Below are 26,560 nucleotides of genomic sequence, written 5' to 3' on the forward strand. Positions count from 1 at the left end.
TTACTAAAAATAGAAATTCTCAAAAAACACAGCGTCATAGCACTGTCATTTATAGAGCCAAATGGGTTCAAAGCAGTTGAATTGTTATGGGTAAAACTGAAATTCTTTTGGTATACTTGGAAATTGGAATGACTAAACATTAGGGTATAAATATTATTTCTGCAATCAAACATAGAGCATGGATCATTTACTTACTAATTTGGAAGCCAACAACACCTTTGAGGACAAAATTAGAAACTATCTCCAACTTTAAAATGCATGCATTATAGCTTCTTGATTGCCCACGATTACTATAACAACAAATTAAACCAGAAAAAAGAAATTCAATCACTGTACACAACCTAACATAACATAAATTAACCAAAGCCATAAACATAGATTTAGAACGCAAACATCATCTTAAAAATAAAATAAAAGCAAACTTAGTAAGGAAAACCATAGTTGCCTAAAACGCGGTACGCTCCGGTACGGGAACGAAAAACGAGTACGGGGTTCACTAAATTGAGCGTATCGGGTACGGAGGGGTAGGCTCATTTCGGTACGGACCGGTACGATTGGGTACGGTGTACCTTGTGATCCGGTACAATGAACCCAATTAATCACTTACAGTGAACCCAAAAAACACTTAAACAATAAACATACTTGATTTTCCAGAATACATGTTCAATTACTACAAAGACAACAAACATAGTTGAATTTGAATATTTGATTACCAAGTGACAGGAACTAAAAACAGAAAACAGAATTACATAACACATACTACATAGTACATGATTAAGCCAAAGTGCAAAACATAAAACAAGACACAAAGTAACAAAGTAACAAGCTTAATCACCATCTTTACTCAACTCGCTGCCCTTTTCCTCTATCATTCTCCAAGCCTTCATCATCAAGATTTTCCCACACAATTTCCTCTAAAAGAGCACTTGAACCTTTGATGTAATCACTTTTCGGTTTCATGTCCCATTTTATGTTGGGTCCGGATTTATAAGATTCTGAAAAACGGGATATAAGTCTAATGTTGGACTGGATAAACACAAGTTTATCCACTCTTTGGCCATTAAACAATTCCGCTTGATACTATGGATATGAGAGTACATACTCCAATTCCTCTCTGCCGAAGAGCTACTGATTGGTTGAGAGAGTACTCATTTTGCTACATCCGCCAAAACCGGAGTCTCCGCTCGATATGTGGCCCACCAATCAATCCCGTACATAGTTAGGGCATCGACTTGCGTTCCGGGCAAGGAATAAATTCCTTTCTTCATGTGAAATATTGCAAATTCTTCTCTTAACTTCTTTTCTTCTTCATCTGTCTCTGAAATTCTTTGAAATGCTTTCAAAACACCAAGTATAATGTCACAACTAGAAATTTTAGCTAGGAAATTCTATTCTCATGTAATCAATCAACTTTTGTAAGGCATGTACTCTAAGAGAATATCACTCAATACTCATTCAAATACATCTCTCACGTTCAACTAAGGGTTGGAAACCCTAAAAATCCCGGTTCAAGTTCTTTATAGACTAGGATTTTCTTATCGGGCCTAATGGACCAATAAGCATTCAATTTGACTATTTTGGGCTTAGAAGCCCTATTTGGATTCTAAATGGACCAAATTTATAAATCTATAGCATTTTGGACCATATGGGCCTAGAATTATTCATTCTAACCCTAATGGGCCTTAATAGGCCATAAAATCCAATTCTTTTATTCAAATGGGCCGTGAACCATCCTAAGAGCCCAATGGGCCGAAAAATAATATTGGGCCTATGAAATTCGATCAAAGCCAAGGATTGGAGCCCAAAGCTAATTCACCTTCATTTATTGAGCCCATTCTCGGCCCAATGGGTTTATAAATAAATAAAAAAAGGGTTGTGCATGGAGTTAAATGGTGCCACCTCAAGTTTACCTTGTGGTTCTCCATGCTAATTACCCATTAAGCAAACATAAAGCTCATACTTCTAAGCACCCATCACATCTTCACCTCTCTCTCCCTTCTCTTCTTATCCTCTCGGCCGAGAGCTAACACACACACACACACACACACACACACACACTTTCAAATTCTCTCCAAAACACTCTCAAGATCATCCTCCTCCTTCCATCAAGGATCTCGAAATTTTGCTTGTGTTTCAAGGATCTTCATCAAGTATTTTCAATCTTTGGTAAGTTATTATCAAACACAAACATCTCCTTTCATTTTAACATTAAGAACTCCTTCTTACATAGCTTTACTCCATGATCATACTCTTAGAAACTTCCTAAGTTCGAAAATCACTCAAGGAAAGCTTGCTAGAACCGAAACCTCTCTCTTTTCTTCACCAAACCGAGATCAAACAAGCAAGGTGAGTTCATACCCCCTTGTTTTCGGGTTTTACATGGTTTTGGGGGAGAATACAAGTGTTCATGTGTAGATCTATGTATTATTGCATGTTGTGTGTGATTTTCTTGGTTTATTTTGTGATTTTGTGATAAATCCTGATGAATCTCGAATACTCTAACAAAAATGGGTGAGATTCATAAACTAAATAACTCTAAACATCATACTACAAGGATAAAAGTGTTATACATGCTTTAGATGTGAAAAGCAAAACAAAAATCTTGTATAAGGACCATTTTTGACAAGTAAACAAAAGATTGGGATAATTTTTACCACTCACGGTTTTTGTAAGGATCAAAAGGGTCACATTTGTATAAAAATGAGTTTTTATAACAACAATACTTTTCAAAGGACCAAAAGTGTAATATTTTGCATTATGGGCCTCAATTTGGGCCTTATGGCTTTTTGGGCCCAAATTGCAAAAATATCAATTTTTGGGAATTAAAATGTTATTTAATCAAAACTTGAGCCAAAAATGAGAATAAACGAAAATAAGGGCTGAAAATGACACTTATTTCAAAATTGGGTCAAAAATGTTAATTTTATAAAATTTGGGCCAAAAATGTCATTTTATTCAAATAAGGGTTGAAATTGTATTTTTCTGCAAAAATGGGCTGAAAATGTCATTATATGTATTTTTGGGCCAAACCCGTCAATTACTAAACATTTGGGACGAAAATATAAATTTTTATAAATTTATGGACTAAAATGTTATTTTTAATTTAAAATAGACCAAAATGACATTTTATATAAAAATAAGCCTTTAAATATTCAAATTAGTTCTTAAGGGACCTAAAGTGTAATTTTTAATAAATACGGGTTCAAATTATAGAATTTTGACGTATCAAACTAAAAATATCATTATAAGAAAACACTGGACTTTTTATAACGTTATGGATAAATGTTTCGACTAAATGAACTATACTATAGCAAATAAACGAAATACAACAACGATACGATTATTGGGCCTAACAGTTGCTATACATGCTTATTGGGCCTTCGTGATCCATTTGCATGTTTATTGGGCCCAATATATTCATTACATGTTATTGGGCCTTAGTGGCCCATTTACATGCTAATTTAGCCTGGAATAATTCATCATGTGCTTAATGGGCTTTAATGTGTCCATGACATACTTAACAAGCCTGAAAATAACTTACATGTCTAATGGGTCATAGTTGTCTTTTCTTCATGTTTGTTGGGCCTTATCCTTTCATATTCATGTATCATCTGGTGTTCGAAATTCTAAATACATATAACGTATACATATTCATGTGGCAATAATTGGAATCTAGTGAGACTTGTCGGCTGACTCCATTGAGTGTATGACCGTAGCCTGTAGTTATAATCAGAGTCTCCTGGAGGGAGAGCGAGAGTTTATGTATAGATCTATACGGGGGTGACTCCCCCGCACCTGAGTTGTTCGCTACAGTTAGACTAGGCTAGTCTAGGTTGACAAAACCTTGATCGAAAATCCGGCGTTTGGAAAAATGCCAAGACAGGCAAATTTGGCACTATCATGCATGGTTATAACAACTCATATAGAGATCCATTCCCATCACGACATTACGGAAATTAAAAACTCGTAAGTCATATTGATACAAAACAAATCATACGATAGTGCAAAGACCACAATATTTTTATAAATCAGAAAATATCGGATTTTCTGGGGAAATACTATTATTCAAATACCATCTACTTACAACAGAAAGAATACGAACAAATTTGAACTGCATACTTACATGTTACTACTATGAAATTCACACATGCATTTATACTCGATTTTCACATCATTTTTCAGACTTTTTACAGAAAATATTGGATTTTCTGGGTTTTACAAACAATACAAAGACTTTCATTCAAACATGCTTATGAACTCACCAACATTATATATGTTGCCCGTTTTCAAAATAACTTGTATTCTCAGGTAACCGTTAAGCAGAAGAACCTTCAAGTGTATGGATTTATTTTGTGTAATGTCACTCATCGTACTATTAATATTTTGGAATTATGTAACCTAAGACAATGTAATTGATGTAAACAATACCAGTTGTAATATGTAATGTTTGGTGATGATTGTGTTATGTTTCATGTATATTCATTGTGATGATATTTCAATTGATAGTCACACGAGCCCTCAGACGTTTCCGCCGTCTGGTTCGGGGGTGTGACAGGTTGGTATCAGAGCATTGTTTATAGTGAACTGGCATATCTAACCATACTTGATATGCAACTATAAATACAATGGGACTAAAACACTCTGAATAAAGTGCATGCATTAAAATAATAACATTAAAAGTCTCTAAAGGAAATGGAACGATGTGATTAAACCCGGGAAATTATGTAGTTATATTGGGGGTAAATATAGCCTGATCAACTATATTTATTCAAAATATGACCAACATGTGTTTGGGGGTAATTATGGCAGGAAATTGACCTAGAAACTTACCTCATATCCAAAACTTCTCAGAAGTTCAAACATAAATAATGAATATACTATAAGAGTATTTTGAAATTCTATATACACCCCTTTTACACACTTCTCACTCCCAGCTTCTCGCGCAGCCACCATGGATGGAGCGCATCAGGGCATTCTTTTCCACCAGAACCTAGTGGCTCACGGAGAGATTGAAGAAGACCCCGTGGTAGGACCAGAGGCAACCTCTGACCTTGAGGGTGAGGAGTATACAGATATGGACTACGATTTTGACGAGACTGATGACGATGAAGAGGACGATAAGAACACTGATAAAGTTCTCGGCGAGCCTCCTACCACAGAAGTGCATCAGGACCACCCTATACCGCCAAGGGACTCCATTGGTGGAACCCGCTCTTCGGAAGAAGAAATTGCCGCTCTTCGACAACAGCTGCTGGCAATGGAGACGCGAGTCGTGCGAGCGGAACAGGAAAGGGATGAGGTCATTAGAGAAATGACCGAGATGGCTATTTTAGTAGTGCAACATTTTGGAATATGATATCGCTATTACTGTTAGACGCATCTCGTCATGACTAGGTTTCGCTCCCTCACTTACTAGTATCGTTATGTTTCCTTTTATATGTATGCTACTTTATGTACTATCGACCTTATGTTTAAGTGATTACACTACTCATAGGGTCGTCATGCTGTCGGATTATATGTTTTCCTATGTACTGTATGCCTTCTGGCAAATTTTCATGTATTAAAAACAATTAGTATTAATGGAAATGCTTTATGTTTTTATCGTGATGTTGTTATCTGCTATGTGTTTATTTCCTTGTTTTATGTTAATACATGGAATCACCTAAATGCATACTCGATACGCCGAGTCTATGGAATTCTAAACTCGGAATACGATATGTACTCAGCATCTTTCTGTTCTTTGACAGAAAGATGCCTCAAAGACCCAACCGTGGAAACAACGCAACACCGACCCTGCTGGAAATAAACTCAGTTGCATTCCAAGCAGCAGTGTCCGCTACGGTCACTGCAGCACTTGCACAGATTCGCAATGGAAACATCGGAGAAGGCAACAGACAGGGAACCGGAAGCACAAATCAAGGAACAAACCACGGAGCCACACGAACCTGCACCTACAAGGACTTCACCAACGCCAAACCTCGAACCTTCAATGGAACGGGAGGCGTAATAGCCATGAAGCGATGGATTGAGAAGGTGAAATCAGTTTTTGAAATTTGCGGGTGTCCGGATGGGTGCAAGGTCAATTTTGCGGCTTGCACATTCACTGATCAAGCTCTCTCCTGGTTGAATGGCCACGTAGAGGCTATGACACTCTCGGTGGCGAACGCGTTGCCATGGGAAGAGATTAAAGAAATGATGTTGGCTGAATACTGTCCAAGAGGCGAAATTCAGAAGATGGAACAAGAGTTGTGGAACCTCACGGTTCAAAACTCCGATATCGATGCATACATATCCAAGTTTAGTGAGCTATCTCTCTTGTGTCCCGGAATGATCACCTCAGAAGGGAAAAAGATTGAGAGGTTTATCTGGGGATTGACTGCACCTATCCAAGGGAATGTCATTGCGACAAACCCTGAGACGTTTGATAGTGCCAAGAGGCTGGCTAAGAAATTGTATGATCATGGCAACAAAAAAGGGTGCCAAAACAGGAGAAGCGGAGGTTAAGAAGGAAGGTGAGAGAAAGAAAGGGAAAAACAACAAGCGAAAGGGAAAACAGAACTCCGAATCATCAAAGAAACAACAAACTGTGATTGTCCATGCTGCAACTCAAGCTACCACCACACCATATGCTCCAACCTCATCCACGCCAAATGCTCCAAAGCAGTACTCAGGAAATCTCCCTAAATGTAACAAATGCAACTTCCACCATCAGGGGGAATGCAGAGAGATGATTTGCACAAGGTGCAACCGGAAAGGCCATACAACAAAGTACTGTAGGACTCAGCTTCAACAGAACCAGATGCCAAACAATAACAACAACAACAACAATAACAACCACAACAACAACAACAACAACAACACCAATGCTGGGGCCAGTCATACCTGTTACAGATGTGGGAGAACCGGGCATTTCAAGCGCAGTTGCCACAATGTTAAAAATCAAGGAGTTGGGGGATCGGGGAGAGTTTTGACTTTGGGACAAGGTGAAGCAGTCCAGGACCCTACCGTTGTCACCGGTACGTTCCTACTTAACAACACATATGCATGCATCTTATTCGACAGTGGAGTAGAGCGAAGTTTCGTTAGTAAAAAGTTTAAGCATTTACTAAAACAACGACCTCAGAAGCTCAATGAAACCTTCACGGTGGAAATGGCTAATGGGAAGACTGAATCAACTAAAGATATCTATATAGGATGCACGTTAACACTAAACAACCACTCTTTCCAAATAGATTTGATGTCTGTAAATGTTAGGAGTTTTGATGTGATAATTGGCATGGATTGGTTAAGCCCCCATCATGCTGATATTATGTGTCATGAGAAGGTCGTTCGCCTTCATCTTCCCAATCACGAAACCCTAATAATCTATGGAGATAAACCCGACACAAATCTTCGCCTTATCTCGTGTATCAAGGCACAAAGGTGTCTATATAAGAAGAACTACGCATTCCTCGCTCACGTCGTAGATAAAACCAAGGAAGAGATAAACATTCATAACATCCCAGTGGCGTGCGACTTTCCAGATGTATTTCCTGAAGATCTTCCAGGAATACCCCCAGAAAGGCAAGTCGAATTTCGAATCGACCTCGTGCCTGGAGCCACTCCGATCGCCAAATCACCCTATAGGTTGGCTCCCGCTGAAATGCAAGAATTATCCAGCCAACTGAGTGAACTCCTGGATAAAGGATTCATAAGACCAAGCTTCTCTCCATAGGGAGCTCCGGTTCTTTTCGTTAAAAAGAAAGAAGGATCCTTCAGGATGTGCATTGACTATAGGGAACTGAATAAGCTCACCATCAAAAACCGGTATCCCCTTCCACGAATCAATGATCTATTTGACTAGCTTCAAGGGCTAGTTACTTTTCGAAGATAGATCTGAGATCCGGTTATCATCAACTCAAAGTCCGAGATGAGGACATTCCTAAGACTGCTTTCCGAACTCGCTACGGTCATTACGAATTTGTCGTGATGCCCTTCGGTCTAACAAATGCCCCCGCTGCATTTATGGACCTCATGAATCGAGTCTGTCGCACATTCCTTGACAATTTCGTGATCGTTTTCATCGATGATATTCTCGTATACTCTCGAAGCGAAGAAGAGCATAGCTAACATCTCCGACAGATCTTAGAGACCTTGCGGGCTGAAAAGTTGTATGCGAAACTCTCCAAATGTGAGTTTTGGATCCGCAGTGTAAATTTATTGGGTCATGTTGTCACCAAGGAAGGAATTCATGTAGATCCTTCCAAGGTCAAAGCCATTGAAGGCTGGGCAAATCCGACAACACCAACGGAAATTCTCCAATTCTTGGGTCTTGCAGGTTACTACCGAAGGTTCATTCAGAACTTTTCCAAGATAGCCAAACCTCTCACCACATTGACACAAAAAGGCATACCTTTCAACTGGACTGAGAAGCAAGAGATTGCCTTCCAAACCTTGAAGCAAGCCCTCTGTAGTGCACCAGTGCTATCCTTACCCGAGGGAACTGAAGACTTCGTAGTCTACTGTGATGCTTCGAATCAAGGTTTAGGTTGTGTCCTTATGCAACGCGGGAAGGTAATTATGTATGCGTCCAGGCAACTAAAAACTCATGAAGTGAATTACACCACCCATGATCTCGAGCTGGGAGCTGTGGTCTTCGCCTTGAAGATTTGGAGGAACTACCTTTATGGTACCAAGTGCACCATTTTCACCGATCATAAAAGCCTCCAACACATTTTAAATCAAAAGGAACTAAACATGAGGTAGCGGAGATGGGTTGAGCTGCTAAATGATTACGAGTGTGAGATTAAGTACCACCCAGGCAAGGCTAACGTGGTAGCCGATGCCCTGAGCCGAACGGAGTATTCAAGTCGTCGCGTGAAGACTCTATCAATCACCATCCAATCTCATCTAACCTCACAGATCAAGGAAGCCCAATTGGACGCATTGAAACCGGAGAATGTCGCTAGTGAATCACTGCGGGGAATGGATAAGGGATTTGAAGTTAACGAGGACGGAACTCACTACTTCATGAACAAAATCTGGGTTACTAAGATTGGGGGATTTAGAGAAGTAGTCATGCATGAAGCCTACAAGACGCGATACTCTATTCATCCTGGGTCAGATAAGATGTATCTGGATATCAAACAACATTATTGGTGGCTAAATATGAAGGGAGAGATAGCCACTTACGTGGGTAAGTGTCTTACTTGCGCCAAGGTGAAAGTGGAATACCAAAAGCCCTCAGGATTATTGCAACAGCCAGCGATACCCGAGTGGAAATGGGAAAGGATAACTATGGACTTTGTGACCAAATTACCTAAGACAACAGACATATTGGATGCTATCTGGGTAATCGTCGAAAGGTTAACAAAATCCGCTCATTTCCTACCAATAAAACAATCCTACAAGATGGAAAAGCTGACCCGAATTTACATCAAAGAAATCGTGAGGCTCCATGGAGTGCCAGTGTCTATTATCTCGGATCGAGATAGTAGGTTCACTTCAAGATTCTGGCAATCTCTTCAGAAGGCAATGGGAACACAGCTAGATATGAGCATTGCCTATCACCCAAAGACATATGGTCAGAGCGAGCGTACCATCCAGACACTTGAGGACATGCTCCGAGCTTGCGTGATTGACTTCGGCAAGTCATGGGATGCTCACTTGCCTCTGATCGAATTCTCATACAACAACAGTTATCACACGAGCATCAAGGTTGCTCCTTTCGAGGCTCTTTATGGTTGTAAATGCAGATCGCCTCTATGCTGGGCCGAGGTGGGTGACACCCAACTAGCAAAGGGGCAATCACCGAACAATACTTTAACAGGGCCAGAAATTATTCGTGAGACGACCGAGAAGATAATCCAAATCAAAGCTCGACTCCAAGCATCGCGAGACCGACAGAAGAGCTATGCTGATAAGCGGCGAAAGCCATTAGAATTTCAAGTCGAGGATCGCGTGTTATTGAAGGTCTCACCTTGGAAAGGAATGATCCGCTTTGGGAAACGGGGAAAACTGAACCCGCGATACATTGGACCGTTCGAGATTCTTGCCCGGATTGGTCCAGTGGCTTACAAGCTGCAGCTACCTGCCGAGCTCAGCAACGTACACCCCGTGTTCCACGTCTCGAATCTGAAAAAGTGCCTATCAGATGAAACTCTTGTCGTTCCTTTGGAAGAGATCGAGATTAATGAGAATCTTTTGTTCATCGAAGAACCAGTCGAGATATTGGACAGGGAAGCGAAACGTACAAAGCAGAGTCGCATTCCAATTGTGAAGGTTCGGTGGAACGCTAAGCGTGGACCGGAATTCACATGGGAACGCGAAGACATGATGAAGCAGAAGTACCCTCACCTATTCTCTCATTCGTGAACCTATCTTTCGAAAGAATTTCGGGATGAAATTCCCTCTAGCGGGGGGATGATGTCAGAACTAGCAATTTTAGCTAGGAAATTATATTCTCATGTAATCAATCAACTTTTCTAAGGCATGTACTCTAAGAGAATATCACTCAATACTCATTCAAATACATCTCTCATGTTCAACTAAGGGTTGGAAACCCTAAAAATCCCGGTTCAAGTTCTTTATGGACTAGGATTTTCTTATTGGGCCGAATGGACCAATCAGCATTCAATTCGACTATTTTGGGCTTAGAAGCCCTATTTGGATTCTAAATGGACCAAATTCATAAATCTATAGCATTTTGGACCATATGGGCCTAGAATGATTCATTCTAACCTAATGGGCCTTAATGGGCCATAAACTCCAATTCATTTATTCAAATGGGCCGTGAACCATCCTAAGGGCCCAATGGGCCGAAAAATAATATTGGGCCTATGAAATTCGATCAAAGCCAAGGATTGGAGCCCAAAGCTAATTCACCTTCATTTATTGAGCCCATTCTCGGCCCAATGGGTTTATAAATAAAAAAAAAAGGGTTGTGCATGGAGTTAAATGGTGCCACCTCAAGTTTACCTTGTGGTTCTCCATGCTAATTACCCATTAAGCAAAGATAAAGCTCATACTTCTAAGCACCCATCACATCTTCACCTCTCTCTCCCCTCTCTTCGTATCCTCTCGGCCGAGAGCTAACACACACACACTTTCAAATTCTCTCCAAAACACTCTCAAGATCATCCTCCTCCTTCCATCAAGGATCTCGAATTTTTCTTGTGTTTCAAGGATCTTCATCAAGTATTTTCAATCTTTGGTGAGTTATTATCAAACACAAACATCTCCTTTCATTTTAATATTAAGAACTCCTTCTTACATAGATTTACTCCATGATCATACTCTTAGAAACTTCCTAAGTTCGAAAATCACTCAAGGAAAGCTTGCTAGAACCGAAACCTCTCTCTTTTCTTCACCAAACCGAGATCAAACAAGCAAGGTGAGTTCATACTCCTTGTTTTCGGGTTTTACATGTTTTTGGGGAGAATACAAGTGTTCATGTGTAGATCTATGTATTATTGCATGTTGTGTGTGATTTTCTTGGTTTATGTTGTGATTTTGTGATAAATCCTGATGAATCTCGAATACTCTAACAAAAATGGGTGAGATTCATAAACTAAAGCACTCTAAACATCATACTACAAGGATAAAAGTGTTATACATGCTTTAGATGTGAAAAGCAAAACAAAAATCTTGTATAAGGACCATTTTTGACAAGTAAACAAAAGATTGGGATAATTTTTACCACTCACGGTTTTTGTAAGGATCAAAAGGGTCACATTTGTATAAAAATGAGTTTTTATAACAAAAATACTTTTCAAAGGACCAAAAGTGTAATATTTTGCATTATGGGCCTCAATTTGGGCCTTATGGCTTTTTGGGCCCAAATTGCAAAAATATCAATTTTTGGGAATTAAAATGTTATTTAATCAAAACTTGAGCCAAAAATGAGAATAAACGAAAATAAGGGCTGAAAATGACACTTATTTCAAAATTGGGTCAAAAATGTTAATTTTATAAAATTTGGGGCGAAAATGTCATTTTATTCAAATAAGGGCTAAAATAGTAATTTTCTGCAAAAATGGGCTGAAAATGTCATTATACGTATTTTTGGGCCAAACCCATCAATTACTAAACATTTGGGACGAAAATATAAATTTTTATAAATTTATAGAGTAAAATGTTTTTTTTAATTTAAAATAGACCAAAATGATATTTTGTAAAAATAAGCCTTTAAATGTTCAAATTAGTTCTTAAGGGACCTAAAGTGTAATATTTAATAAATACGGGTTCAAATTATAGAATTTTAACGTATCAAACTAAAAATATCATTATAAGAAAATACTTGACTTTTTATAACGCTATGGATAAATGTTTCGACTAAATGAACTATACTATAGCAAATAAACGAAATACAACAACAGTACGATTATTGGGCCTAGCACTTGCTATACATGCTTATTGGGCCTTCGTGATCCATTTGCATGTTTATTGGGCCCAATATATTCATTACATGTTATTAGGCCTTAGTGGCCAATTTACATGCTAATTTAGCCTGGAATAATTCATCATGTGCTTAATGCGCTTTAATGTGTCCATGACATACTTAACAAGCCTGGAAATAACTTATATGTCTAATGGGCCATAGTTATCTTTTCTTCATGTTTGTTGGGCCTTATCCTTTCATATTCATGTATAATCTGATGTTCGAATTTCTAAATACATATAACGTATACAAAACAAATCATACGATAGTGCAAAGATCGTAATATTTTTATAAATCAGAAAATAATGGATTTTTTGGGGAAATACTATTATTCAAATACCATCTACTTACAACAGAAAGAATACAAAGAAATTTGAACTGCATACTTACATGTTACTACTATGAAATTCACACATGCATTTATACTCAATTTTCACATCATTTTTCAGACTTTTTACTGAAAATATCGGATTTTCTGGGTTTTACAAACAATACAAAAACTTTCATTCAAACATGCTTATGAACTCACCAACATTATATATGTTGACCGTTTTCAAAATAACTTGTATTCTCAGGTAACCGTTAAGCAGAAGAACCTTTAAGTGTGTGGATTTATTTTGTGTAATGTCAACTCATCGTACTATTAATATTTTGGAATTATGTAACCTAAGACAATGTACTTGATGTAAACAATACCAGTTGTAATATGTAATGTTTGGTGATGATTGTGTAATGTTTCATGTATATTCATTGTGATGATATTTCAATTGATAGTCACACGAGCCCTCGGACGTTTCCGCCGTCTGGTTCGGGGGTGTGACATATAGCTTCTTTGTCTTCATTGGGAGGTCTTCTTTCCATGCCTCCTGGTGCCAATTTCTCAAGATAGTTTTTGTCATGATATTTAGGACTTAAAGCAAATCCTAAACAATGAAGAGGGATAGTCATTTTATCCCACCTTGCGACAACAATATCTCTAACTTCAGGGAAATATGATGAGAATTTATTGTCCCTCATAGTCATAGCAGCCTCCTTGATTTGACCCATCATATTGTCCATTTGTTCATATATTTCTCCCATTTTGGGACCTTCACCATCACAAAATTTTATCATGTAAAAGATGGGCTTTGTAATCGCCAAAACATGATCAATATCATCCCAAAAGTCATCATCTTTGATTGTATCACCAATTTGATTACTTAGTACCCGAGTGTGCTCATCCCCTTTGTTGATCCATTCCCGCCACGAGTTTAAGACAATAGTAGTAGCAAGCGCCTCCCTACACTCGGTTAATCTTTTCAACAATATGTAATGGGATGCAAAACGGGTTTTTGCAAACTTCAATAATTGCAATTTCGAGTTTTCTCTAAAGAAAGATAAGGCATGTGTGTGGTTTACAAAAAAATTGAGAATACCCTTGCCTCTCCTATATGTGTCGGAAAGCCAAGTAAATGTCTTTGCCATGTCCTTAAAAATAAGATTTAAGGTATGTACACAACAAGGGGACCAAAATATGTGTTTATATACCTCTCCGATTTCCTGTCCAGCCAACTTGCAATTAGCCGCGTTATCGGTTACGACTTGGAGAACACTACTTGATCCAATATCTTCACTGGCTCCTTGTAGAAACTTAGAAATATCAGCCCCCGACTTCACCTGAAAAATCCTCCGCGTACATAAAAGTTGCACCACGTGAATTTTGTGCAACAACATTTATAAGTGGCATATTTTTTACATTCGACCAGCATTTAAGACAATGGATACTCCTTGCGTTGACCACGCGTCTTTCACTGGTGCAAGTTCCTTCTCCACTTCTCTCACACATTCATCAAGTAACGAGGTTCTAGCTTTTTCATACGAAGGGGGCTTGTAATCGCTTAGTGATTTCTTGATGGCTTGAATCATTTCAAGGAATTGTGGGTTCCGTAACACATTAAATGGAATGCCATTAGCACACAAGCCTCGAGTTATCTTCATGTCAACCGCATTCCTCTCAAGTATCCCAAATGATTCTTCAATCCTTCTTTTTGAAGATGCAGTTTTTGAGAGGATTGAATTCTTCAATGACTTGGCAGCAACACCACTGTTTTCAGCTTCTTTAACCTTATTAAAAAGAGCAGTGTACTTTAGAGTATCTCTGGAAATAACTGGACACCGTCTAATCTCTGGATTTTTCCCCACTGCAGCCCCAAAAAAATGCACATGGATTCGAGTATATGAGCTGGTAAATTCCCCTTTACAGTGGTTGCAGACCCATTTCTTAGTGCCTCTATTTTTTTTTCTTGTTTCCTGTTGATGATTGAATGAATGTTACTTCTTCAAGAAGTGGTCTGCTTGCATCTTTTTCTTGAGTGGGTGGGGATTTTATTGTTCTTGATTGGCTTTGTTGCACCTTATCCTCAACATCAATCACGTTTTGTGTTTCAATGATATAAGTGCCTTCTGTCTCACTATCTGATTGAGTAGGTCGAGATTGAGAAGTGTTTTTCCTCCCAAAAGCCATAATAGGCAACCACAGAAGAGAAGAAGACGAAAGACAGAAAGAGTAGAAGAAGAAATCGGAGGTAGAAATTGATAGATGAAATTAAGATGATTGAAGTAGCTTACATTCATGTCTGAATTATGATTGTATAAAAATATGAACGTTAGAAGAAATCGTTGGAAGAATCGAGGAGACAATTGCACTTTTCTGAAACGTTCGACTAGAAAAAATTACCGCTCAATCTTCAATCGACGACCCCAACCCTTAAATTTGAGTTTCAATTGGTGTTGGTTCAGCGATTCAATCGGAAATCGGCGTTCTAAATAGCGATCGGAACTTCGATTTTGATGAGTTGGGTCGATCGATTTGGTGTACCGGGACGAACTGACACAACGATTTGGACGTCCCCGTTTTCGTTTGGGTACGAAACGATTGGGTACGAGGTTCGCCACTTAATTATCGATCTAGGTAACTATGGGCTAGCCCATGACTTTGCAAAGAAAAGACCGTGGGGGTAGCCCATGACACTTGCTTGTAAGACCATAGGGGTAGCCCATGACATTGCAAGGAAAAGACCATAGGGGTAGCCCGTGGCACTTACTTGTAAGACCAAGGGGGTAAACCATGACACTTGCTCGTAACACCATATGGGTAACCCATGGCATTCAAGGAAAATACCATGATGGTAGCTCATGGCACTTGCTTGTAAGACCATGGCGGTAGCCCATGGTACTTACTTGTAAGGCCATGGGGGTAGCCCATGGCCTTGCAAGGAAAAGACCATAGGGGTAGCCCATGACACTTGCTTGTAAGACCATCGGGTAGCCCATGGCATTTCAGGGAAAGACCATGGGGTAGCCTATGGCAAGATGTAAGACTATGATTTGAACCATAACATTCACCTGGGGTTGGAGCAGACCTGTTATTTCATGTATGATTGTTACGTATGTTTATGTGGATAAGAGATCTGACTGTTCAGTGCTAGAGTCAGACTCTTGTGTGGATGCATTATATATATGATGGAATATGTGGTATACTGAGGAAATCACTAAGCTTTATGTTTACAGTTATGGATTAAACATTTTTACAGGTCGCTCGTGAGGAAAGCTCAATGGGACTGTACACACGCATTGAAGATATTTGTTTTTGCGGTTTTGTAAACTTAACACAGATAGTGTAATGTTCCAATCAAATGAATGTTACTTAATCGTTTTTAAAACAAAGGTTTTAATTGGTTATTATATTTTAAAATTGAAAAATCTCTTGAATTTTCGGGACGTTACAAGTTGGTATCAGAGCCTTAGTTTGAGGGATTTAGGCACACCTTATGGTGTGTCTGAACTCAAACTGAGGACTTAGAGATTTTCTAAATGAATTTTTGAAAAGAGAATGCTTTTATTTAAGAAAATGATTTTCTAAAAAGGTTTTATAATAATTGGAGTATGCGATGTGTACAGTCAACCAGATCTCTGGAAGTAAGTGATTCCCAATATAACCATATGATTATGTATTTATGCTATGAATTTCTTTGCATGATAGTTTGTAGACTAAGGATCGGATCAGGAATTGCATGCTATAACTGACTGATTTGTATGATATGCCTCGTATGCTTAGTATGTGCTTATTGCAGTAAATGTTCTGGAATATTTGTCAGATATTGTTGATTTGTTTATTCAATACCGTAGGGGTTGTACATAACTAGAATTTAATAGCCTTAGAATTTATGTTTTGTCCTTATTACATGTCCTTGTTTGGTTAGGTTTTTCGGGTAGAGGCATTTATTTGAATGTCTATTTCATTCTGTATTATGTACGACTGCGCATTTGCGAGGCATTTCTTGTGCGTTAGTTGAGGCTTGTTCGGCTTGCAGGTTGTGGGAAGGGAGAATCCTAGAGAGATAGTTTATAAAGTGTAGTATTATGCATATGGCTAGCTGTATCCATGCGTGTGAGGAGTATAGTGGAGTAATGCAAAGTGACTTGGGAGTCGTGGGAAGGACCATGGAATAAGTATGGATAAGTGTGGAAGGTAGTATTGGGCATATACTACTGAAAGCATAGGATCCATACATGGGACATGGGGTGTTTCAGGAATACCAAGGAGCTAGGTAGGTATGCATGGTGTGGGTTTATATTATGCATTGTTCTTGATGTGTTTCTGTTATCGATCAGATTCAGGATGATGACCTTCTGTGTTGGAGATTCAGATCTGAGTGAGAAGGATGTCTACGACATTATTGTTGCAGAGATTTCGAGGTTCGTGAGGGAGGTTTGGTCGGGTATGATCAGTACTGTTAGAGATGAGTTGGTTTCGATGTTGTACAAGCGGATTAGGATTCTACAGGCCGATTTGGAGGCCGGTCAGCCATAGGTTCGTGTGGTTGCATTCAGGTAGTTTGATGCTTGTGGAGCTCCTCGTTTCTTTTGGATTAGGGAACCGATCATTAGTATGTGTTGGATTGCTGATACGGAGAGTGCCTTTCATGCCAACTTTTGTTCGGCGGAGGCCAATGTCAGATTTACATGACAGAGCTTGGGATTGGTGGTGCGAGTTCGTTCCGGGCCTCGAACTATTGAGGTCAAGTCCATGTCATGGGAGGATTTTGTCACCAAATTCAAGAGAGAGTTTTTGACAGCGATTGAGGTTCAATAGTTGGCCCGAGAGTTTTTAGCACTTGAACAGACTACAGAGACAATGGCGGATATCACCGCCAAGTTCAGAGAGAAAGCACTGATTTTCCCTTAGTATGCGATAATGGAGGAGATAAGGATGACTCGCTACCATGATAAGTTGAGAATGGAAATCCAAGAGCATGTGAGCATCTCGAGTCATAAGACACTTTCCAGTCCGGTTGAGGCAACCAGAGAGAGAGAGAGAGAGAGAGAGTTGGAGTTGGAGATCCATCAACAGAAAAGGAAACATGATCAGGCTCACGTATCAACAACAACAATCAGACCAAGGTGATTGACTTTCTGTCAGGAGATTGAGAGACTCACGGATCTTGCGGTAGGTGTGGCCAGATTTGGGGCACTTGTCATGTGCCAGTTTCGAATGTTTCAGATGCGGTCAGGAGGTTCACTAAAGTCAAGATTGTGGTTATAGGGAGTCAAAAGTATCCTTTTTTTGCATTCAGTCAGGCCACGTTAATGTTAATTGTCGTCTGAGAGCGGATGGGGTGATTTTGGATCCAATACCTTTAGCTTGGCAGTTACCAGACGGACGACATGGGACGACTAGAGTTTCAAGGTTCGGGGTTTGAGCTATCAGTTTTTCATCTCGATTAGATGTTGCATTGTTGATGTCATCAATATCTTGGTGTCTATGTTTTCGTTGTTTCAGTTGTAAACATGGATGATCTATTGAATGGTATTGTTTTAACCAACTATGGTTCTATTTTGATTGATTATTTATGATTGGATTGCTTGTTGATTGTGGGGTTGTATATATGTGTTGGAACTCTTGTATCTGGGTTAGAAGGATTCAGGTTCTCTAATGCCTTTGATGTCAGGTATGGTTGTTAGCAAAGAGGCATCTTATCCTAAAGTAAGCTAGTGCTTGTGTCAATTCAGGTGTATTACCTAAAATATAATTGACACACATCTCACGATCATCACTTAGCATTCTAAGTTTAAGTCTAGAAATCCTCTAAAATCCTAGTTCGCTTAAACTAATGCTCTGATACCAACTTGACATTCCCATTTTTCAAAGACCATTTTATTTATGCTTATTTTTTTAAAACATAGTTTATTTATAAAAGCGGATTTTGTCCCATTAAAAATATTTCCGAAGAAAATGTTTTTCATTGATTATTATAAACTTTGGGATGTCATAACTGATACAAGAAACATAAACATGTTGGAAATAGTGTCCAAGGTCATTAACTATTGATAATATTTCTAATAATAACAGGGTCCTTTTGGGTTGCCCTCAAGACCCAAATTGAGTAGAATAAATAAAGGAGAAATTGGTTTATTAACTATTATGGTTAATGATTAATTAAAAACTAATTGGAAATATATTCTGGGAATTAATTCACAGTTTAATTAATTAAAGGGTTGAATATTCATTAATCGATAGTTGGTTAATCAGGAATGTTCCAGAACCTTTATGGGATTAGGGTTGGATGAAAATCATTACATCCCACATGGGAGAATGAGTGAATTTCGTGGTTAGGCTCCCATCCCACATGGGAAGGAGTACAAAACCTAGGAAGGGATCCAAGGCTATAAATAAGGCCTTAGGGATTTCATTTTTTCTTGCACCTTGGCTTGAAGTTTCGCCAACCCTTCTTCCTCCCCTCTTAGGGACGATTTCTAACCTTCTTAGGGTTTGTGAAATTGACCCTTCTCCTAATTATTTTTATTCCACTCTTTGATGTCATTGGGTGTGATACCATTAGAGGGATTCTGGTTTGGGTCCTCTCATCCAAGCAACTTCATGGATAATGAGATCTCAAGCATGGAGATCAAGGGCTACATAAGAGGTATGTTTTTCTTCTTTGTATTTTTGTTTTCTAGGGTTGATGTAACTAGCATGAAACCATATATCCATAGGTTACATGCACACTTAGGTATATCGTTGTTTTGATTTTTCTGCTACCTAGATTAGAATGTATTTGATGCGTAGAAAACCCAACAAAACATAAATGTAATCATTAAAGGCCTTACAATATCTTATTGCACTAATGACATATACTCCTTGAATCTCTCAGTGGATTGTACCTTCGTACTGATACATGTGATACAAAAAAACTGAGTGGGCTAGGCTTAGGAGCCTAGTGAGCACATAGGGTTTCCAACCCATAATATTATTATTATATTGTTATATATATATATATATATATATATATATATATATATATATATAAATATAACACCAAACATATTAATCCCGATTACCAACTCTCGTTATTCTCACTCTTCGGTCCTAAAATGATAATCTTAAGGGACCTTTCCTAGAGGATCTCTGTAACAACGAGCAGACAACATTGCCTCAGGGGTTCCTTAGCAATACATGTCAGTAAGGAAACCATGAGGAGGATATAATACTCAAATAAACACATAATCCATACTCCTGGATAGTATGATAGTGTTCCGTTGGACTGTCTAGAAGAGTTTGTGGTTGTCATCAATACTCTGCTTTATGACGACTCTTAGTTGGGCATGGTCTCTCACATTTATCTATCGTATGGTCTCTAACCATTATTCAATCTCTGGCTTGGTGTCTCACCATTATACTATCTTTTTTCCCTCTCTACCTTTTTTACTCGATACAATATAAGTATAATAAAATACATATATAATTCACTGCGGGTAAAAATCATTATCTCATTTAGCACAATTATCAAGAACACAGATAATAAAACATAGGGCGTCTAAGCAAATTAGATACATGATATCTATGTGTAAGCTGAAAGTAATTGTGCACTCACTTGACTTAGGTGAATGACTGGTGATTTCGGCAGAGCTTCACCTAACACCTTTAGCTTTTCCTTTGATGCGACCTAGGTATGATTTTTATCAAGTCTTAGTCTAATATTCCTGGTGACTAATGATAGTCTAGATTTGTGACATCCCCAAATTTCTCGGCCAGAAAAGACCGATTTAGTTTATGCTATTAAAATAAAATCAGAGTAATCTTCCAAAAGGTGTTGCGGAATTTATCCCCAAAACAAAATATGATAAAAATTTATCAGAGCATTTCTTCAAGAAATGTATTTTCATTATATAACAAAACCTCGGGATGTCATGTTCCGATACAGACCAAAAGCATAAACAGTACATTATAAGCCTTACAACAGTTATTTACATCTACTGGCCTATAATCCAAAAATCCCTCGTCATCATCCAACTATGCTCTGGGTCCACTACATGTAATATAAAAAGTTGAGTGGGTCAGGCTTGGGAGCCTGGTGAGCATATAGGGTTTTCAACCCACAAATAATAATAAATTTATTAATTTCATCAATCAACAATAACCCTGATTATCCATTCCCGTTATCATCACTTTACGTCCCTAAACAACTATCATAAGGGACCTAGCCTAAGGATCATCACCGGGATGAACTTTACTGCTAAGGGGATTCCTCAGCCATATATGTCCGTAAAGCAACCATGTGGGGGATAGAGTACATCTGGTGAACACTTAGTTCAAAAACACCTGCAGGTTGCGAGCGTGCTAGCGTTCCACTGGACTGTCTACAAAGGTATGTGGTTGTCACCTATACTCCGCTAGATGACTGGAACAACAACAACATCGAGGCCTCTCATCATTTTATTGCATCACACACCAACTATTTCATCTACCCATGTTATACCCAACATATTTGTAGAGAAAAAAATACATATACAGTTTAAATCATTATAAACATGTATAAAACATTCATTCAACATCCATCTCAAATAAGCAAACAATATATATACACATAGCACGTATTTTATATAAAATATTTCATATCTATGTGTAAGATGAAAGTGACTATACACTCACTTTAGTAGTGTGACTGGATAGAATCTAACTAGACACTGTCAGCAGTTAGCGATCGTCGGCTCGGGAAAATAGCTCAAATTCAGCAATATGGGAGAGAGGTTGTGTTTTTGTGTAAACCGAAACAAGAGGGCTGGCTCTCTATTTATAGGCTGAAAACTCGACTCTCACGTCGTGAGCCATATAAGCTCACGTCGTGAGCTCGATCCCGATCAGTTTGTAGGCTTGCCATGTGTCTTCTAGGCTTGAGAGGTGTCGATCAACTACCTCACGCCGTGAGCCATACTTGCTCACGTCGTCAGTTTGGTCAGACCTCGAAGTTTGTGTTCCGAACTTCAGAAATTCATATCTTTCGAATACGAACTCCATTTCTGACGTTCTTTATATCCACGCGTAGGTGAGATTATACTGTACAACTTTCGTTCATACTCCGTCGGCTAATTTTGACTTTATTTTTAAAGTTATATTTTTAATAGGCCGGGACAGGAAAAGTCCATTAAAATTTCATAACTTGTTCATCTGACATCCGTTTTCATCTGTCTTTTTACCGTTGAACTACTATTGACGAGATCTTCGATTCTCGTTTAGGTTGTGTCGACTAAAGATTGCTCGATCTATAAATCGAATTTCGGGTTGTACACTACTATGCCGAATCCTTAGAAAAATCATAACTTCTTCATACGAAATCAGATTTGGATGTTCTTTTTATGCACACTCTCGGTTTAACATATACTACGACTTTCATTTAGATTGCTAAGGCTAAAAAGCACTTTATCGTAAACTCACTTTTTACGTCACACAGCGTCGTGCCGGTTCTGTCGCGAAACTTCGACAGGTCATAACTTCTTCGTTATAACTCGGGTTTCGGTATTCTTTATATCTCTGGAATCCTTGTTTCAACCACTACAACTTTATTCATAGATATCGGATTTATCTAACATTTATTTTCGACTCTTATTTTTTATCCTTAATTTATTAAATCATAATAATTAAGTATAAGACACATAAATTCATATAATTCATTCTTATTACTTCAAAATAAATTACAAAGGTTGGCCTAGACTATTACATCATCATTAATGCCTAACCTAGAAACACAGGCGTTACAAGATTCCTTACTAATTTGAATATCTACATCAATATCTATTAAGTAAGGAACAACCATGTATGATCATATCGGAGGTAGGGTCCGTTTGGTATACATAATATAGAATTTGGAAATCCCACTTTAAACACCTCACTAAATCCAGTCTAGACATCATCCCCGTAAGTAGATCAATCAGTATAATGACTTGGAATTATTGATAAATCTTGTTTATAGGTTCATAATAACGACTTGTGACTATAAATGTAAGTTACATTGAAAGCAAAAGAGTATAGCTTAACTTACAGAGGTTTTAGCGAAAACCGAGAAAACATACGGACAGAACTTTGAAACCGAAAGCTTCTATTTGCTAGACTCCTAGAGCTCCAGAGACTCTTCTAAAATATTCTAAAAGTTTAAAGAAATCAAACTCAAGAGTTTGGAACGGATCCAGAGGAATTGGAGTGATATTGGTGTGGAAAATAAACAAATTTTGGAGGGTATATATAGGCTTCAGCAAGCGCGCCGTTTAGGGTCAAGAAGCACGTTGCACCCCAGCGCCTTGCTGGCTCCTCCCACTCCCTGCCACGTGTCAACGCCTAGTTCAGCCACCTTCTACTCTTCAAAAAGGTGCCACGTGTCACCACATCATGGTTCCGTGTGTCTCGTTTTCCTAGGGCCACGTCGCCTTGTCGTCGATGGAGAGCCGACCGCCGACCGAGCTACGTGGCGCCCTCTCATGGTGCCACATCATCCCTTTTATCGTATATTTTTCGTGAACTTCGAAAAATTATAACTTTCGCATACGAGCTCCGTTTTTGATGTTCTTTATATCCCAGGAATCATCTCGATAAGATCTACAACTTTCATTAAGGTCTCAACATCTAATTCTTGCTCTAACAAAAATTCATATTTAGACTGGTTTAGAATGTTAAAGTCCATGCGAAATTCATAACCTATTCATACGAACTCCGTTATCGATTGTCTTTATATCGACGGGTTCATATTCACGATATCTTCAATTCTCATCAGATTGTTTCGGTTAACAATCAACCGATTTCAATTTCGATTTCTATGCCTGTGCTGCTACGCTGAAACTTCAAAAAATCATAACTTCCTCTCAAGAAGTAAGATTTGGACGTTCTCTATATGCTCGGTTTTATGACAGCAACAACTTTCATTTACATTACTTAGGCTAAAAAGTAATTTATCAAAATTTCACTTTTTACGATACGCAGTCGTGTCTGTTTAATCGCGAAACTTCGAAGAAGCATAACTTCTTCATATGAAGTTGGATTTTAGTGTTCTTTATATGTACGAAATCCTTGTCACATATACTACAACTTTGGTTAAGATTATTTATCATAAATTTTCTTCTATCAGAAAGTCGTTTTTAACACTTATTATATGTTAATTGACTAGCCCGAATCTGCGGGCGTTACATTATAAGACCATTAGGTAGCCCATGGAATTGCAAGGAAAAAGATCATGAGGTAGCCCATGTCACTTGCTTGTAAGACCATGGGGGTTGACCATGACATTGCAGGGAAAGACCATGGGGTATCCATGGCAAGATGTAAGACTATGATTCGACCCATAACATTCACCCGAGGTTGGAGCACACTTGTTATTTCATGTATGATTGTTCGTATGTTTATGTAGATAGAAGATCTAACTGTTCGGCGCTAGAGCTGAACTCTTGTGTGGATGCATAGTATGTTTAATGAAATATGTGGTATACTGGAGAACTCACTAAGCTTTATGCTTATAGTTGTGGATTAAATATTTTTGCAGGTCGTTCATGAGGAGATCTCGACGGGACTGTACACACGCATTGAAGATATCCGTTTCTGCGGTTTTGTAAACTTAGTTATGATAATGTAATGTTCCAATCAAATGAATGTTACTTAATGGTTTAGAACAAAGGTTTTAACTGGTTATTATATTTTAAAATGGAAAAATCTCTTGAAATTTTCGGGACATTAGAACACAGATGTATCGATTCCATGAAAAATCAACGATCATCACCATGAATCTCAACCAACACCATCTCCTTTAACTCCGACAACCACAAAGATCCGGTGAACATCCCAAAAATTAAATCACCCTAACAAAAACCCTTTGTTTATTTTTCCTAAAAAACCTGAATCTAAAGCTCAAAATATAACCATTCAAAAACCACAATCACCTGAAATCTATCTAGAACTCAAAACCTGAAATCCGGAACTCAACCTCTCTTTTTGATATATTTTGGTTCTATGTGTTTCAAGAAATTTCTCGATCTATTGGTTGTACTATGGGTTTTAGTAGCAATGTGTTGGTGATGGAGGGAGAGTGGTCATTTTAGGAGAGGCGGTTGTGTTTTTGGTGAGATAAGAGAGAGAAGAATGGGTTCCATAGGCAGAGGTACGACGGTGTAACGGAGGTGCGATTTCAGCGCATCGATCCAGTTGGTTTTCTTAAAAGGAGGATATGAGGTCTATACAGGAGGAGAATATAACTGGTTTGCTGCTCGAGAAGAGAGCATAAAGAAGAGAGATAGAGGGGAGGATTATGACGGATGAAGCACTCATCGTCGGCCGAGGATGGTGATTCTGACGGCTGGAGCATTAGAGAAGAAAATAGGGAGAGGGATATAGAAGGTAAAGGGTTAGTCTCGGGAAAGAGGTCCATATATATATATATATATATATATATATATATATATATATATATATATATATATATATATATATATATATATATATCATTTTTTATTTTATAAATAATAGATAACTAATAAATTAATTAAAAAAGGAATTAGTAAGGGCAATTTAGTATTGTTTTTAGGTATAGCAGGGACCAAAAACATAATAAAATCAAACTATAGGGACTGTCCGAGTGTAAAACAAAGGTCAATGACCAAATACGTAATTTTGACAAACCACATGGATAGTTTCAGTAATTTGTTCTATGCTAATGTAACGTCCCAAAAATAATGAGATAAAAATTTTCGTTTTTAGATTAATAAATCGTTAGTACAAATTACTTCCATAAAACCAAGGTAATTTAGATTTAGCAAAACATCATCAAATCAGAGTAAATCACGAAATGCGGAAACTTGTGGTGTATGCTCTGCAATCATCCCGAGCTCTTCCAGAAAACCGAAGTACCTGAAATATAAACTGAAAACTGTAAGCACAGAGCTTAGTGAGTTCCCCAAAATACCACACACTTACAATCACAGAATATCATGCGACAGACATACAGTTGCCATGGACTCCCCCATGGTCTTTACCTGGAATGCCATGGGCTCCCCCCATGGTCTGATATCCAAGTGCCATGGGCTCCCCCATGGTCTTTACATGGAATGCCATGGGCTCCCCCCATGGTCTGATATCCAAGTGCCATGGACTACCCCCATGGCCTTTCATGCAAGTATCACAAAGACAACTAGCATTCCACATAACAAACAATGGGCCGACATTGGTGCCTTCGACCCATGTATATAGTGAGAAGACTCACCTCGGACAATTGAAACCCACGGATACTCTCTGGCTACAGATCCGCTAAAATCTCCACGCTATCAAACAAATAACACCCAATTAACAATTGGGTTCCAAACCTAATCCAATAATCCATATATGGGGTAAAAATACCATTTTACCCCTCACATAGTTTGGTCCAAGACTAAGGCCCAAACACTCAATCATAAAGGCCCACAAACCAATAATCATCCAAAGCCCACTTATGGCCCAATTTTCCAAATTGGGCCCAAACCCCTTCATGGGCCTTACCCTAAGCCCATTAACTTTTCCCGAATCCAAAATACACATTCTCAGATGGCCCAACAAAACCCCAAGCAACCAAGCCAAAATGCTAGCCTTAACTGAAGCCCAAAACATGAAAGGCCCAACAGACCGAGTACATGGGGCGTACAAGCACGTACGCGCAGCGTACTCGCTTGGAGGCTTGTACGCTAAGCATACCTGCTTATACGCCCAGTGCACCCACCCTATTCAACACAAACTCGATTTTTCACTTAATCCATTAAGACAAAGCTCCAAAACACAGATCCGACCTCCTTGAGCTGGATTATGACGTAAAGTTG

General features: G+C 38.5%; 1 protein-coding gene across 1 annotated transcript; it reads right to left on the reverse strand.

Annotated features, from left to right (window-relative positions):
• Nucleotides 1-1,148: 1,148 nt before the first annotated feature.
• On the reverse strand, nt 1,149-14,921 carry LOC145113980 (uncharacterized). The gene is made up of 5 exons (XM_079050005.1): nt 14,733-14,921; nt 14,183-14,521; nt 13,946-14,074; nt 13,240-13,885; nt 1,149-1,336 (listed from the first exon to the last, which is right to left on the reverse strand). The coding sequence occupies exons 1-5, from the start codon at nt 14,919-14,921 to the stop codon at nt 1,149-1,151; spliced, it is 1,491 nt and encodes a 496-aa protein (XP_078906131.1).
• Between the last annotated feature and the right edge of the window lie 11,639 nt (nt 14,922-26,560).

Source organism: Lactuca virosa, chromosome 5 (assembly GCF_052849685.1).
Source record: "Lactuca virosa cultivar CGN04683 chromosome 5, Lactuca_virosa_CGN04683_v6, whole genome shotgun sequence".
NCBI classification, from domain to species: domain Eukaryota; kingdom Viridiplantae; phylum Streptophyta; class Magnoliopsida; order Asterales; family Asteraceae; genus Lactuca; species Lactuca virosa.

What these genes read in the sequence shown, in the direction of transcription:
- LOC145113980 (XM_079050005.1), bottom strand. Translation starts at nt 14,921, where the DNA reads ATGGCTTTTGGGAGGAAAAACACTTCTCAATCTCGACCTACTCAATCA. An exon ending in GCAGACCACTTCTTGAAGAA is followed by an intron (nt 14,522 to 14,732) that starts GTAACATTCATT and finishes CTTTTTAATAAG; the next exon opens with GTTAAAGAAGCTGAAAACAG. An exon ending in CTGGACAGGAAATCGGAGAG is followed by an intron (nt 13,886 to 13,945) that starts GTATATAAACAC and finishes CTTATTTTTAAG; the next exon opens with GACATGGCAAAGACATTTAC.